Genomic DNA, 16,402 nt, shown 5'->3' with positions numbered 1-16,402 from the left:
GCCATGAAATTCTGGCTTTACACATGTTGAGCAACTCCCATTCGCGCATGACCGATACCATTGTCCAACGCACCCAAGCAGCCTCTTAGCTGTACAGCACAACTGCCATTTGCGCTTTAACCATTGCACCTTAACATAACTAGCTGTCAGCAGCTCCAGTTCGCCTGCCAACATGGCGACGCCCACACCCTCCAAAGACAAGGAGACGCCATCCAAACACCTCAACGCGTTCTCTCCTGCACCGCGCAGCGTACCACCTACCGGACATATTAATATGATGTCGTACGATTCACCCGCGGTTCTCAACATGCTCAATGACGTGGCGAACTCGGGAATGGGAGGCGTTGGCATGGGCATCAGCATGAGTGGACTAGGCATGTCCAACCTGGGTATGACGGCTAGTGCAACGGGACGCGCAGACGAGGCCGAGAGGAGTCGGAGGCTCCGAGAGATCATAGACATTGTAGGGAAGAAGCCAGGACGCGTCAGTGAAGAGGGCCTGCTTGCGCTGTGCGACCGAATGGGCATACCATACGAGAAGCACATGGACGAGGCAGGCACCTGGAGTCTTTTAATTGGCGATGAGGCGCTGTGCGATGTCACATTCAAGAACGATGAGATTGCAAGTGTGAACCTGCAGACTGGGCTCGACGACTCGAGGCCCGACTTGAACTTTGGCGCGACAGGCTCGGAAATCCTTGTGCGGAGTCTGAAACCTCTTCCAGGGCAAAGCAAGCTGAACGTGACGCTGGAGCGCTTTTCCGAGAGTTTGGAGAAGCTTTTGACGCTTGACAAACTGGGATCCTCGCAAAACGGTGGAGTTAGTTGCTACAACGCAATTGCGGGAATCTACACGAGCCTTCGGAAGCTGTTCGAGCACGAGAAGAAGATTGAGCTTGCAAAACGGGCACCAGACGAGCGATACAGGACGCACAAAGCGGAGCGAGAGGTCATGTGCAAGAAGAGCGGACGGCCGAGGTTCAATGGCGGATCGTGTCTCGGGCTCAGTCTGGAATACTGGATGGACGCGCGGTGGGTAATTCCGAAAACGACACCTGAAGCACTGGATAAGGGCAAGGACAAGATGGACGCCAACTCGCCGGATGCTGCCTCATATCCCGAGGACGATTATTGGACCAACAACAAAATGTACTCGCTAACCATCGAGTGTGAGGCTTCGCCGTCGGCGCTCTATACGCCCATCCGCATATCCAACGAGTGGATCAGCGATCAGATTGAGAAGACGGCGGACAACCACGATGCGGACCACTTGAATAATATGCTCATGAACACGTCATCGATAGACTGGCTTGAACCAAAGCCAACGTACCTCGAAGCGCCCGAGCAGACTGACGATGCAATGAACCTTGACTCTGCTGCGGGTAGGTTGCCTAACGCCCGATTTGTTGCCAAGTTCAACCCACCGCTCGTCGTACCCTACGCTGTGCATATGCAACTGCACCAGACGGTTGGTCTCGAGCCGCGCAACGATGACTTGCGGCCTACTACGTTTGTGGGACTGGCACTTAGGCCTGGAGAGGTTGACCCAGGCATGTCTGGCACGACTGGCGAAAACACACATGAGATTCGGAGTTCGCATGTGGTACTGTCCAAAGACCTGGAGGGAAACCACACGGAAAAGCATCACAGCATGAGCCTGTACGTGCCGAAGCTCGAATACAGCCGTACACTCGAGAGTCTTCCCTTCAGCCACCCGAAACAACTAGTCGAGATACTGCCGGTGCTGCGCCAGTACGCGCACGCGACAACGCTCCTCCGCAACAGTTTCTACGAAGCGCCGCAAAAGCCGATTCCCACTCACAAACTCGGGCAGCCACTGGCGGCCAAAGCAAAAGCCCCGGATGCGGCGCACGCAGCGCTGCAAATCGATGTCACGCTCAACTACACGCCGCCCATCCCACGCATCACAATGCACGTGCCCCACCCCTCTGCGGCTACGTCTTCGCTTCAAGACGCGCGCACCAAGTCGTCAAGCACAGACGACGTATCGCATCTGCTGGCCCAGCTCCTGTCTGACGAGACGGCACATGGCTACCACGGAGCGCTCAGCGTGGTGGTTGATTTTCACGCCAACGGCGATGTGGTGGTGACGGAGCAGAATGTGATAGGAGGAGGAGGAGGAGGGGGTGGCGAAGAAGAGGCGAAGCGGATGGGGCAAGGGTTGGATGTCAGCGATGATTTGGGGGTGTGGGCGGAGTGGCTGCGTCGAGAGGCTTTGCGTGGAGGTAGGTAGGTAGGTAGGTAGGTAGGCTGGGGGTGTGGAGGAACAAGGGGCGTGGGGTGTGGTTGGACTAGTGGTTAGCTAGGAGGAGTGGGATGTATTGATTGAAACATGTCACTTGTGAATGACCGAGGCAAAGAAGAAGAAGAAGAAGAAGAAGAAGAAGAAGAAAAAGAAAAAGAGTGCTGCCAGCTGCTGGAACATGTGCTTGGAAGAAAAGGTCTAGACTTGTTATATTGAATACACTAAGCACCATGTTTGTGCAAAGGGATACATGTCAGCAGACAGTCTCACAAGACTATGAATGATAGCACAGTGACATTCGATAGATGACTAAGGATGAAATCAGTCACATTCAATAGATAACCAAGGATGAAACGATGGTTTGAGAGGGAAAATGGTCATCTCACATGCGAATCCATGCACACACACACACACTCATGGCAAGCAAACACAGACAGTATCATGACACCAAACCCGTAAAGGTTGTAATTGGCTAGTCCGAATCCTAAACCCATAACCATGCCATGATTCATCCAATTCACAACCCAAAGACAAGAGGCAGCGGGCAACATATCTTCCATCTCCCTTTCTCTCATAACAAATAGTCTAAAGTGCGCAAAAATGGGGTATGGATCAACAAAGTAAAAAGCGAAACATTTTATGGCTTGTGCACATCAATCACCATTTCCGTCTCGACCGTGTCGGCCTTCTTGGCGAACCTGGCAATGTCGGCACCCTCAACCTTGCCGTACATGGTCTCGGCAATTATACCGGTGATCTGGTATGGGTCACCGTTGGAGGCGGGACGGCGGTCCTCAAAGTACCCCTTGCCCTCGGCGGCGACGGCGCGGGGAATGCGGACGGAAGAGCCGCGGTTGGCAACACCCCAGGTGAACTTGTCGTACGAGGCAGTCTCGTGCTTGCCAGTCATGCGGAGCTGGTTGTCGGAACCGTAGACGGCCATGTGCTCGGCCTGGCGGGTCGAGAGCTTCTCCATGGCGGCCTCAATGGCCTTCATGCCGTTCTCGCCACGGGTCTCGACAGTCGAGACGTTGGTGTGGAGACCGGCACCGTTCCAGTCACCGGGGATGGGCTTGGGGGCAAAGGTGACCTTGGCGCCAAACTCCTCAGCCACGCGGTGTAGGAGGAAACGAGACATCCAGAGCTGGTCGCCAAGGTCGATGCCGGGGCAGGGACCGACTTGGTACTCCCACTGGGCGGGCATGACCTCGGCGTTGGTACCCGAGATGGCAATCTCGGCGTACATGCAGGCCTTGTAGTGGGCCTCGACAATGTCACGGCAGAAGACCTTGCCAGTACCAACACCGCAGTAGTAGGGGCCCTGGGGGGCGGGGAAGCCGTTCTTGGGCCAGCCGTATGGCCAGCCAAACTCGTCGAGCAGAGTGTACTCCTGCTCGAGACCGAACCAGAAGTCGGCGTCCTTGTGCTTCTCGAAGATTATGGCGGCGTCATGGCGGAAGTTGTATGCGTTGGGGGCGCCGTCGGACATGTACGTCTCGCACATGACGAGGACGTTGTCGCCCAGACGGAAGGGGTCGGGGTAGTATGCGACCGGGCGGAGGTAGACATCCGAGTTCTCGCCGGGCGCCTGGCCGGTCGAGGAGCCGTCAAAGTTCCATTCTGGGAGGTCGGCAAGGCTTTCGACCTTCTTCTTCAGCGTCTGCGAGTGATGTCAGCCTACATGCGGTTTGGACGGATGTCGGGTGAAGCAGGGCGGGTGGTGGGGAGCGTGTGGGGAGCGAAGACGTCAGAAGCCGAGCAGCCCTTCGGCCGGCCGTGTGTGGCTAGTGGCGGGCTTATCGTGTGGTCGCGATAAGAAACGCCACCTCGGCACAGGGCAGTTGCGATTGGCGCTCGCTACGTCACACAAGCATGCAACTGCACATTCACAACGCCAACGCCAGCTCCTGTGGGCTGTGATACAGCAACGTTGGCTGCAACAAATGTCGCAACGAGCCTTGGGTAGGCGTGTGCCAAGGTGGGACGGAAGGGGAAAATAAAAAAAGAAAAAACGAACCTTTGACTTTGAGCGGATACCGTTGGAACCGTCAATCCAGACGTACTCGGCCATGACGGCGCCCTTTTGGGGCAAGTCAAGGTACTTCTTGAGCTGTCGTGTGTTAGATGGCATGTCGGTACAGGCACGCGAGCACGCGGCTACATACGTTGGCAGCATTGGAAACGATTGTTGAGTTGGCCTGTGACGCGCGTGAGCATTTGTGCCGTCGAGAGAAGGCGTGTGTATGTGGAGAAGCATACCATGACTGCGGTTGTGTGGTGGTATTACGAGGGTGGAGTGCAGGAGGGAGGGAGGAAGAGAGCGAGTCTGGTGGAGGTTGGAGGGGTTATATGGTCGAGGTGGGGGGTTGTGACTGGAGAAGAGGTGGAGAGCGAGAGATAAGGATGGCGGGCTGGGGCATGCATTATATGGTAAGAGTAAGAGTGGTGGATGGGTGGATGGACGTGTCGAGTGCCGGCGAGTGGCGGGGCTAGGCCGTGGTCAGATAGCCATTGCACCTAGGCTGGCCGTGGCCAAGAGCCGTCGCCGAACTGTATCCGTGGGATGGGAGAGACAAGGCCAAGCAGCAAAGCCAGCCAGCACTTGCTTGGTTGTGTCGATGCAGGCCAGCGCTGCCCACACCCACACCCACACCCACGCAGGCAGCATACCCCGGGCGCCCGCTAATGCTGCCGTGCCCGCGCTGCTGGGACAAGGGCGCAAACCGACCGCGGGCCTATAGCATGTGCGTTGTTTTGCCGTGTACATAGTACTATACGCGGTGCTCACGCCCACACCCACGCCCACGCTCACGCCCTGACGCTGACGGCGGCTTCTTTGGGGTATGCGTTGCGTTGCGTTGCGTTGCGTTGCGCTGCTTTGTTGATGTTTGCTGACGGCGGAGCGCTTTCGGGTTGGCGCGGCTGGTCGCAACGCACAGCCCTCGCTGGTCGCTTGCGGCTTCCGAGTTTGACCGCCGCGACGCTGGAAACCGTCGCTCCTGCCTTTGTCTGCCGTCGCGGTAGTGGCAGTGGCTAAATTTACCCACTGCACACTAGTCGTCGCTTCCACCGCTCCACTGTTGCTGTTGCTATTCTTTCCCTCGTGCTCGCACTCGCACTCGCGCGCCCTGGCCACTGCCGCCATCGTATCGGCCGCACCGCCTCTGTTGCTAATGCCATTGCTATCGTCGTCGTCGTCGTCGCGCTGCCCGCCACCCAAGCAGGAAAAAAAAAGGTAAAAAAAAAGAGGGACGCGGGGCCACGACGACGTCTCGCGACACGTGCAGGGGCGTTTTTTGTTTTGGGCGCGCAATCCCAGCACCCGCGACTGAGGTTGGGGGGGGGCGATAAGGCCGGTGAGAGCCAATGGCGGGCGTGGCAGTAAGGGCGACTCGTCATGGGCTCATCAGCGCCAGACGGCGGTCGAGTGCCGCGACGTTTCTTGTAGTCAAGGTAATGGCTGGCCGCGCCCTAAGGCGTCGGGGCCCTGTTCCAGAAGGCTGCTGCGACAATTTGCATGCTGCTTTTGCACACTGCCTGTCCGCCCATTGGGCCCGCCGCCGCTTCAGGCACGGACTGAGAGATTTCCACGCCCACCCCACACAATGCTGCTGCTGCTGCTGCCGCTGACACTGATGCTGGTCCTGACCATGATGCTGGTGCTGATGCTGGTACCAGTACTGATGCTGGCGCTGGTGCTGATGCTGGCGACGACTTGTTGCTCCCACCGCCCTCGCCATCGCCGCCATCGCCGCCATCGCCGCCATCGCCGCACATTATGTCCAAATGCCGCCCGCTATCGCCCAAGCTACCCCACGGCCCTCACCACCCAGCCCGCTCCCACTCCGTCTCTCCCAATTATCCCGACGTGGGCATAAAAAGCCGCATCGCGACGTCGGAACCGCTCTCTTGCGCCCTGGACGTTGCCGTCTAGCGGGGTTGCGGGCGTGCCGTCGATCTGCCAAGCCCCAGCCCACCCTGGCTCCAGAGATAAGGGGGAAAAACGCGCTTCCATTGTTACGTGAGCCTATCGAGTAACGCCCGCCGCCCACGCTGAGCCCGAGCCCGCCTGTCTCGCTGTCCCGGCCTGCGACTGCGACACCACGTTTGCTCTCGTCTTATAAACAATACACGTCGCCCCAGCCACACGCTCACAAACGCCTGTGCTCATCGTCGGCCATCTGCCACCAAATATGCGCAGCCGTGCCTGTGGCCGTGTCATGTCTGCTTTGGGCAAGGCTGGGGGGGGGGCCGCTCCGTGTGCTGCAGCGGGCTCCAAAAAGGCTTGTCTTTTCCCCAGATCACATCTCACTGCTGATCCGCCAGGTCCAACGTCCCTATGGTTCGCAGCAGGCTTATCGCCTGCGCGCCGATGGTGCGGGCGGATAGTCGTGGGCAAGCGCTGGCTCGTGTGGCCTGCGCCCGATAGGAAACTCAACACCATCCCGGGGTCGACATGGAGCCAAACCTGGGCAGCCTGTCTGTCCACAGTCCGTCTCTCTCTCCCTCATGCACACCTTTGTCTCGGCGTCGTCTCCATGCCAATCAGATAGCCATGACGCGCTGAAAAGCGCTCCACTGCCCTGCTGTTCGGTACACTGCCACGCCCATCATGCACTCCCACACACCAACTTGGCACGGCCCCTCTGCCCTCGACGGCTTCACTCAATGACCTGCAGCCCTGCGTGCTTCTAGTGCTGTGGAGAGCCCGTGTACCTGCAGCAGCACTCAACCCGCAGCACTGCGCTGAGGCGGCAACGGGCGGCGGACGGGCGGCGAGGGGGGGCGGACAACGGGAACAATCCAGGATACGACGGATGTCCGGGGGACTAGGCTTTAGAGACGGCCGCCAGCGGCATGGCGCACACAAATCTGGGGTAGACTGGTGGGCTTGGTGGTGTTGCTGGCGAATGCTTGGGGCATATTCCCCAGTTCTCCATACCCCTGGATTTGAGCCAATCACAGCGTCCAGCTAGCCCTAGACGGAGATACCGAAACCGGTCTGTGTCCATGTGTGAGCAATGTGCAAGATAAGCCGGACGGGTTCGACACGGCCGTTCTGTAGCTATGTGCGAGGTACTGGCAGACGTCGTGCTCAGCCCATTGCTCGTGCTCGCGCCTTTTCTGAACGTCCGGCTGACGTCAACGACAATCTGACAGTGACAGCGTTAGTTGCCACCCACCTGCAACCAACGACGCCATAGCGACCTTGCCTCAGCTGGTGCTTGGCTGCGAAGCCAGTGGTCCAACGGGCGGCCGGGGAAGCGGAACACGGTTCGCACAATATGATTGTGGCCGTTGGAGCAAGCAGCGTCGCGCGTCTCTCTTGGGCGCAAGACATTCTCACAATGGCCCTGTTTGTATGCTTGTCCCATTGTGAGCGAGTACATATATGGCTGCAAGAGGTTAGCCATGGCCCCCAAGAGCATCAACAGAGGCACCAAACCCCATCGCCGCTGCCAGAATCGCCACCCGGATAGCGATACATGTGCTACGTCGAGCACGTCTATCACCGGCCCTGCCGTCACTGGGGTCGTGATCGCTTTGTTGGTGACCCGTGTTGCCGTTCGCGGTTTGCCAACGGCTATCACGTGCCCTGCACCTACGCCGACAACATGGGGTCGGTCAACAGCAACGAGCTGTGTGGCGATTGCAGGTACCGGCTAGCAAGCGGAGGGGCATGGCGGCCGTTGGCTGGTGTCGTTGCTATTCTGCAGGCCAGAGTGGAGATGAAGGTGTACGACAAGCTGGCCAGGCCGTGACGCCGCCGCCGCCTTGGATGGTTCCTGGGATGGATGCGATAGCCTCGGTCTGGATCTGGATATTTGCATCATGGTGTTCGGTTGCGGAAACCCCAGTTGGACAGAGTCTCTTTTTCATCAAACAACCTTTGTTTGCCACGAGGGGTCATGCTCATCGTGGTTCCGGAAGACGTAAACAAGCAAGGTCTCGGCATGCTCGACGGCCTTGCGGGATTTGGAATGGAGATTGGGGGGGGGAGGCGCAGGACAGATGGGAAAAGGCGACGCAGGGACAGCAGACGGGGACAAGCAAAGGATATGGACGGGCAGAGGTTCAATTGTGATGTTATGAAGTGGTAGCAAGGTGAGGGGAGGGGGCTTGGCACAGTGGGTGCAGCCAATCAGCGGCTCGCATGAGGTAACAGCAACCGGGTTGGGGATGCCCATGGGGAATGGTGCGTTGGCTGGTCATGAGGAATGAGGCCGCGGGCCTTTTTGGTAGCTCGAATGCAGTATAGACATGAGAGGGGAACGCGTAGCTGCGGGGTCTGGCATGGTGTTGTTGGAGTCTCGTGGTCGTGGTGGAAGCACGCCCGTCACACGTGGCCCAAGACGTGGACGTGAAGGCGTCGGATGGCGGAGTGTTATTGCTACATAGACATGCGCAGACTACCTCGACTCAGGCGTGTGCAGCGTATGGCGTCGGCGCCTCGAATAGGAAGGGCATACGAAGCGCCCGTACGTTTGCATGCAGTGCGAGCACGAGCACTTGACGAGTGAGTGGCGCATGTGGCGCGCAGCCAACCCGTCAAAAGACGGGCGTGTGGCTGTCTGGGTGGCGCATTGGGGCCTAGCGGCATCTTTTGGGCGGCCCAGGGACAATGGCAGCCCCTGAGATTAGCGAGGGCTTTTCCGCATCTGGCCAATGACTCGCCCGCCCGCCCGCCTCAGCCAAGCCACCCGAGTAGAGGCCCCAAAAGAAAGACTACCATAGTCACCATGCTAGTCATGCCAGTCGCACATGGCATTGCTCCCCCGCCCCCCAAAGGGCTGCGCCATGATTGACAGTTGACAGAGCCGAACCATGGGACAGCAACGCGGCAGAGCAGCCTGGTGTGCGCAGCCAGCAGCGGAGATTTTTCTGGGCGCATGCATGGTGCGACGACTCCACACTCGTGGATGAATTATTATGTACACATACGTACACGCATCCGCCGCGGCTGTATTGCGGGCCTTGTCTCTGCAGAATGCATAGAGGAATCGCCGATGGTACGGCCAGTCTTGGGTGCGAGTGCTGCGCTATCCAGCAGCCCTCCCTGATCTAGTAGCAGCCCCGTGTAGAATAGTGTGACCGAGAGGCCCAGCAACGTCGAGATACTAGTAATAGTACCCCTAGTGCTATAGACTATAGACGCGGTCGGTGCCAAGCGCTGCTCACGTGAGCGCCGGCACAGCATAGCCTCGCCCCGTCATCATAGCCATGTACGCATCTCTCTATGTATGCATGCAATTACATAGCCATGGCCCAGACTGCACAACTCCCACGCACCCCCAGCACAACTCTGCCACCCGCGTCTTCCCCCCCCTCCTCTGTCCCGCGCCCCGTCCAAGACAAGTCTCAAGACAAGACAAGGCAAGGCAAGACAAGGCAAGGCAAGACAAGACCAGACCCGACCAGACCAGACGGCTGCTCGCCCGCCCGCCCGCCCGCCCGCCCGCTCGATACGTGTCGCTGGCCGAGTCGGAGGCCATGATTCAGGCCATGGGGGGCTAGAGCGAATGGCACATGCAAAGGGCAACTCGGGCTCCAGCCTAGCGAACATGCACGATCGCCGCCCGGGATCCCTATTGCACGCCGTAACGACCCCCCGACTAGAAGCTCTATCTGATACTCTCCCAATCTCACCTCCCACCCAGTTCCCTCCTCCCCCCCCCTCGCCTCGCCTCTCCTCTGCCCGTCCTGCCTCGCGCCCCCAAAAAGCATTGCCCGGGACGCTGCACCGCGCCATGAACCACTGACGCCGCCGCCCTCTCTGCGCATCCTCTCCCGCTGGCTGGCGATACCCCCCCCCTGTCGCTTTTCCTCCGACCCACGCCACCCTGCACCCTCGCAGTGCGACAAAGACGGTCCAATTGCCCGCCCTCGCCGCACCCGCGCTCTTTTCTTTTGTGTTTCGCAACCTATATGTTGTAGACGCTCTCCTGCGCCATGCATAGGCATACCATGTCCGAGACGGCCGCCATGCCCTCGTCTCGCTCGAGCAGGACTCCCAGCTTCACCAGCGAGCGCTCGCCCTCACTCGCCGGCTCCGTCACCTTCCCCATGCCCACCACCACAGTGCGCCCCGCCCCCGCCTACATTGCTGCCTCAGTCGCGTCGCAGACCGTCACCGACCACCACAATGCCCAGCTGAGCGACAGCGACCACGACCACGACGAGCTGGCCAACGCCGTCTTCTCCGACCAGGCATTGTCGCTGCTCAATGGCTTCCTCGACCACCTGCTCCTGGCCTTTCTCTCTTCCGCCAAATCCCCCTCCTTGACCGCCATCCGCCCCGCCATATCCGACGTACTCAAGCCGCACCTTGCCCGCGAGGCCATGGAAGCCGCCGACGAGGAGCTGCAGGGCTTGCTGGCCGGCGAGGACGACGACGAGTTTCCCGCACAGGACGGCAAGACGATTGAGACGTGGGACGTGGAAAAGGTCTGGAAGCGCACCCGTCTGCGCATCATGGTCTACACGCGCCTGGGCGAGTTGGAGGACGAAGACGAGGAGAGATATGTCCAGCAGGAGCGCGGCCTCAGCATGGATGACGACGACGACGAAGCTGGTCTGGTGTCGTGGGCCTCGGCCATCTTTTTGACCTCCGTCATAGAGTACGTTGCTGAGCAGCTGCTGCTCGTCTCTGGCTCCGCTGCCTTTGGACGCCTCGAGTCGAGAAACAAGAAGACGGCTGAGAAAGCCGACACGCCCGAAGATCCCGCCGCCATCGAGCGCCTGACGGTTGAGGAGCCCGACGTGGAGAAGATTGCACTCAACGCTGTACTCGGCTGCCTCTGGAGGACGTGGAGGAAGCGCATGCGATCTCCCCTCTCGCCCCTCTCGCCCAAGCAGCGCATGCGCTCCGCCTCCAGCTACTCGAGCCTGCCCATGCGCAAGTCCAGCCGCGAGACAATCAACACGGTGCACAGCGAGCACGAACTCCTGCCCGAGCACCAGCCCACCGAGACCGACATTGCAGCCAATATACCCCTTCCCATGGGCGGCAATGATGTTGACGAGATCGAAGTGCCTGGCTTGGCGCCGACGTACGAGGATGAGGACGAGGGTCTGCAGACACCCGTCGCGCACCCGCAGCGATCTGCAAGCGTCCTTAGGCCGACCTCGGTAGATTTGCTCCGGAATCGCAGAAAGGCGCGTCCCCTGTCTCTGCCCATGCGCCCAACACCAGTGCTCGCCGTGCCCAGGCGCGGTGAGGCTGATGAGGACGAAGAATCCGCCCAGACTTCAGACGAAAGTGACAAGAACGACAAGCAGCTTCCATCTGAGCAGGACTCAAACGACGATTTGAACGACATGAAGGCGGACGACTCCATGATGGCCTTCACAGCGACTACTGGCATGGGCTTGAGGATGGGCACTCCTGAACCCCGCGACGACAAGCAGACGGATAAACCTGGCGGGCTCAATGGGGTTGGCGATACCAGCCCAAAGGTCATGAGCTCAAGGCGAATATCCATCGATCGATCTGGGCCCCCTGGCCTGGTACGCACCTTTTCAACCCGCAGCTCAACCCGCAGCGGAAGTCTCAAGTCGCCCCTGCACACGCCTCTGCACACGCCTGCAATGACGCCAAAAGCAGCAACCTACTCGGATGGGAAATCTTCCCCGGACGACAATCTGTCAGAAGACGAGTCCGAACAGTCAAAGGCAATTGGTATTGCGCGGAGGGCTGACAACGCCATCCGAACCCCTTCTACCACGCCAGACGAGCCGCCTCGGCGACAGGGCAAGCGGTCCTTTGGTGGAGGCTATGTGGAAGTCCAGCCTCAGAGCTCTACGCCCATATCCTTGTCGCACCGCGAAACCCCTTCGCCTGATTACAAGAGTACGGTATCGGAGCGTCTGTTGATCCGCAACGAGATCGCAAGAAAGCCAATCCCTAGCGGAGATGTTACTTCCAGCCCATCTCAGTACGAAAGTCCTACTGGTGCCCCGTGGAGACAGGAGGGGTCTCGTTCCGTGTCCCTGGGCTCGTCGCTGCCTGCCCTGCAAGAGGTAGAGACCAGCACAGCGCAGCCTCCGATTAAGAAGTCTGCCTCTGTACGCACGGCCAAATCCAACTCACCTGCTTCTGACCGCCCAACTCGCCATTCCGTCTCCGCCGGCCAGGACGGCTCCATGCAAGTACCTGACCGACGACTACACCGCATCTCAACTGGGGAGTCAATCCGCTCTCAGCCCTCTGAAAAATCGCCTTCCGACAGCACGTCGTTGAAGCGCGGTGCTTCGACATCGTCTTCTCTCCGAAAGCAGAGCGTATACCCAATCTCTAGCGGGCGAGAATCAGTATCTAGCTATCGCTCACGAGGCCTGAGTGGTCGCATGTCAGAGGAAGACCGTGCTCGCGAGTTCGACTCTTTGGTCAAGGGACAGGACACTGTCAAGTTTACGTTGACACCGCAGAATATGCGGGACCTTGACGTAAGTCGGAGTTGCTTTTTTTTTCTCGCTTCAAATGCTAATAGTGCGCAGGACACCCCGCCTCAGACGAGTGTGCAGACTCGCTCCTCGTCCACTTCTTCCGGAACTGCCTATCCCCGCGTCAGTGCTGAAGACAAATCTCCCAGCACGGCAAACCTACCCAGCACAACAGCACCAAAGCCCAAGCCATCTACTGCCCAGCACAGACCTTCGGCCAGCCGCAAGGTAGTCACCAGACCGCTCGCAAGAGACCCAAAGGTCGAGACGGAATCCATGCGCGATTTTGCCGACTTCATCCGGTCTACGGGCCCTTCGCCTGGCCAGGAGAAGCCTGTGCAGCCTTTTGTCAATATCAATGCACATAATCCAAAGTCTAATGTCTCAACCTCTTCGCTGGCACGAAAACTATCCACCAGGCGATCGTCTACTAGTAATGGAGCTGCTGCAAAGACACGCCTCAACATGGAGCCACGCAGCCCGGCTGGTCTCAGCACTGGCAATGGCGACCTGATTGATTTCATCCGGCAGGGACCGCCTGATGCGAATAACGGGCAGCCTAGAATTCCTCGGAGCGTAGCGCCGTTCCGCACCACTGTTGATTCTGATCAGTTCGAAACCATGCTGGGAGGTCATGCCAACGTTGAAACAGCATACGGCTCCGCGTCATCCACACTCGACTCCAAAGACAGCAGCCACACAATCAATTCACGCACTGGTCTCATCTCATCCCCTGGTATCGTGCAGCCAGCCTATTCCAACATGCCCCAGCAGCTCAGCGGTAACATGTCGGCATCCAACGAGCCGCAGATCACGCGAACCCGCCACCGCGTCAAGGATCCTTACGCCATTGACTTTTCCGATGAGGACGACGACGAAGACTCGGATCAGCTCACTGCCCTCCCATCGAGTGGATCCCAAGCACCCTCATCACGCTCCGCAGCCCCCAAGCAGGAAAGCTTCATGGACTTTCTCAACGCCATGGAACCCCCATCGACACATGAACCCCAGCCATTCATGCTCAGCGAAGAAACCATTGCTGCAGCAAGAGCGCGCGCACACTCCAACGCCGCATCTACATCTCGCAATCTCAACGCCACCGCTTTATCCTCGACAACCGTCTCTTCCGATGCCCCCCGCGCGTATAAGCCACGGATACAAGCTAGAGCACCAGCATATGGTGATGCCCGTGGTGGTCCCGTGGGAGGGGCCGGACGAACAGGTACGAGTGATTTGGCTGATTTCCTCAAGAATTCCGGTCCCCCTGAGCCACCGGTGCGGACGCCTGCACCGCCGGTCAAGGAGGAGAAGAAGAGCCGGAAATTCTGGAGGAGATGAAAAAACAAAGACGTATGGGAGCGGGATACATGCCGTGAGGTATCGATACTGAATGCATGATTAAAGGGATGAATTATGGTGTGTTTGGACTGATGGAAAGTCATGATGTGTAACGCTCGTTTTCCTTTTCTTTCTTTCTTTTTCTTTTTTTTCTTATACTTTTACAGAAACGATTTTATAGACCTTTTTTTGAAGGACGGAGGAGAGTTGGAAGACACACACAGAGAGAGAGACTGGAAGAGATGGAAATGGAGAAACACCGAGAGGGGAAAGAGAGCAGTGGAGATGACTAGTGGTGAGACACTGCCCAATGGCTTATTGTGTTGTGTGAATGGACATGGCAATGGAAATGGAAACGACCTTTTCTTTCCATTTCCAATTTGTTTGTTTGTTTGTTTCCTTTTTATTTTCCTGTTTTTTTCTCTTCTCTTTTTGTCGTTATTATTGCTTGTCCGATACCCACACCAGATGTTATGTTGTTGCTGTTATATCTTGTTTCTCGTTTCTTCGTTTCTCCGCTTCTCATATTTTTCTTCTTCTTCTTAGTATGTGTGGATATGACGAACCATACATGCGTGGAGAGGGAGGGACTATTATTAGAATGTATACCATGTATGGTCGATTGGTTGGAAGATTAGTAGTGGTAGTGGTAATAGTCAAGCTTCTGGAGAGCTGGTATGAAATGAGGAGAACGAAAGAAAGAAATAAGAATCTCACTCATTGGAGATATGCAGCAATGTTGTGGCGTGAAGAGTGCATATACTTTGGCTGATGATCTTGACTACTAATTACACACGGGATATGTGATGCATACATGCCGATGTGTGACTACGCTAGTATCAACGAGGTAAAATATATCTGCATATCCATCTTTCTGGTTCCGCGTTGCTTGCGGTCAGTAGCCAACTCAGCAACACAGATAGATACTTTAGGCATGGGTTGTAGACGGGGAGAAAGCCGAGTGGTCATGCGTGAGCCATTGGTAACTGACAGTGGCATGATTTCTCTTCCATACCAGCTCACACAAATCCTACAAACCCCTTTTCATCGCTGCTAGTCATCTCGTGCGTGTCGTGCTATCTAGACCCTTGCGCTGACAAAAAAAAGTTCTTAGCCTAGAATAGGATGTCAAAACAAATGTTGAGGCTGCTGAGTAAACATACAGCTGTGCCGTAATAGGAAAACGCAGTAGTCTGTACACTCATAGCATGGATCAAATCTTATTCCATTTTCACCATGATTTCCCCTTCAATTGCTTTTCTTTTCCACGCCAAGTATTAGTCATACCATGTGCATTCTGAAGTGTCATAGTTTGGATCAAAGGCAACGGTCTGACGAGACAGCATCTGTGGTAGCGAGCCACGTCGTGCCAGCCAAGTCCTGGAGCATTCTCTTCTACCTACCACAGCCATGCATCCGCTTTTTTCAGTCCCAGAAGCATTGGTCGCACACGTCTATATCCATTACATAACGACTTGCGCACGCGATTGGTGTCGGTGTACGCCTACGTCCGTAGCCAAACACTCAGCTGGGCAACCGACAAGGAAAAAGAAAACAAGTACTCACTCAGCCAGCCCTCAACATTGGCCTGGGCGCAAAGAAAAATAGCTGCGAAGCGAGCGCACGCAATGACTAACCATGTCGTGTGTGCAGCAGCCGCCCGTCCTGCAGGGGAACCCTTTACCCTTATTTACCCATGATTCGGCGAGCATGCAGCCGCAACCTAGCTCCGAGGATACGCTATATTAATCCCAGACTTTGCGGAATGACCTGGATCGATCTCGTGCCGCATTACATGGGGGGAGGGGATATACGGGCCGCCTTAAAAAGAAATATAGAACAACATACCCAACAACACACGTTGATTACCCCGGCAAGGAAACCTTTTACTGGCGTATTCCGACGTTCATTCACACTCAAGCGTGCGTTGTTGAGACATGTCCACCCACAACCGCTGAGCTTGGCCCAAGAGTCAGTACAGTAACAAGGCGCCGCCACCCAATCCAACGAGCCATTTCTCGCTCGTCACTTTGCTTTGTCGTGTGTAGCTCTACTTACTTACTCTGCAAACGGCTATGTTTGCTGGCCCAAAAGCATCTATGTTACTTACACCGTACAAGTCCTGCATGTGCATACCTGCATCGCGGTCCCTCGAGACCCCCGGTTTTTGTACATGAATAAAAACACACATACTTACTTGCTGATAGTAACAGCAAATGCAAATGCAAAAATCCATCGTCGGCTGCGGACTCGGCCCCCCCCCCCTCCTCCCATGGTGTGCTGAGGAAGCGGATCCGGTGCCGCACAATCACACGTGGTAGAGAGAGAGGGGGGGAGAGTGCAGATGTCGGCTGA

At 57.1% G+C, this 16,402-nt stretch overlaps 4 protein-coding genes across 4 annotated transcripts; 3 read left to right on the top strand and 1 right to left on the bottom strand.

Annotated features, from left to right (window-relative positions):
* Positions 1 to 172: 172 nt before the first annotated feature.
* Positions 173 to 2,390, top strand: SETTUDRAFT_113483 (uncharacterized protein; the record flags this gene model as incomplete). The annotated part of the gene is made up of 1 exon (XM_008022556.1): positions 173 to 2,390. One exon carries the CDS (start codon positions 173 to 175, stop codon positions 2,252 to 2,254), a length of 2,082 nt encoding a protein of 693 aa, XP_008020747.1. The 3' UTR covers positions 2,255 to 2,390.
* A 323-nt stretch (positions 2,391 to 2,713) lies between these two features.
* Positions 2,714 to 4,616, bottom strand: SETTUDRAFT_162274 (uncharacterized protein). The gene is made up of 4 exons (XM_008022555.1): positions 4,526 to 4,616; positions 4,432 to 4,464; positions 4,284 to 4,376; positions 2,714 to 3,926 (listed from the first exon to the last, which is right to left on the bottom strand). The coding sequence occupies exons 1-4, from the start codon at positions 4,526 to 4,528 to the stop codon at positions 2,904 to 2,906; spliced, it is 1,152 nt and encodes a 383-aa protein (XP_008020746.1). The 5' UTR covers positions 4,529 to 4,616; the 3' UTR covers positions 2,714 to 2,903.
* Positions 4,617 to 5,992: 1,376 nt separating this feature from the next.
* SETTUDRAFT_162273 (uncharacterized protein) lies at positions 5,993 to 7,022 on the top strand (the record flags this gene model as incomplete). The annotated part of the gene is made up of 1 exon (XM_008022554.1): positions 5,993 to 7,022. A coding segment is annotated over exon 1 (196 nt), but the record flags the coding sequence as incomplete, so codon positions are not given.
* A 3,227-nt stretch (positions 7,023 to 10,249) lies between these two features.
* SETTUDRAFT_152676 (uncharacterized protein) lies at positions 10,250 to 14,047 on the top strand (the record flags this gene model as incomplete). The annotated part of the gene is made up of 2 exons (XM_008022553.1): positions 10,250 to 12,712; positions 12,764 to 14,047. 2 exons carry the CDS (start codon positions 10,250 to 10,252, stop codon positions 14,045 to 14,047), a joined length of 3,747 nt encoding a protein of 1,248 aa, XP_008020744.1.
* Positions 14,048 to 16,402: the final 2,355 nt, after the last annotated feature.

Source organism: Exserohilum turcica (genome assembly GCF_000359705.1).
Source record: "Exserohilum turcica Et28A unplaced genomic scaffold SETTUscaffold_1, whole genome shotgun sequence".
In the NCBI taxonomy this organism is placed as follows: domain Eukaryota; kingdom Fungi; phylum Ascomycota; class Dothideomycetes; order Pleosporales; family Pleosporaceae; genus Exserohilum; species Exserohilum turcicum.
The sequence above is the reverse complement of the archived record's forward strand: the minus strand, read 5'-3'. Positions and strand labels throughout refer to the sequence as shown.

What these genes read in the sequence shown, in the direction of transcription:
- SETTUDRAFT_162274 (XM_008022555.1), bottom strand. An exon ending in TCGTTTCCAATGCTGCCAAC is followed by an intron (nt 4,377 to 4,431) that starts GTATGTAGCCGC and finishes AACACACGACAG; the next exon opens with CTCAAGAAGTACCTTGACTT. An exon ending in GTATCCGCTCAAAGTCAAAG is followed by an intron (nt 3,927 to 4,283) that starts GTTCGTTTTTTC and finishes CATCACTCGCAG; the next exon opens with ACGCTGAAGAAGAAGGTCGA.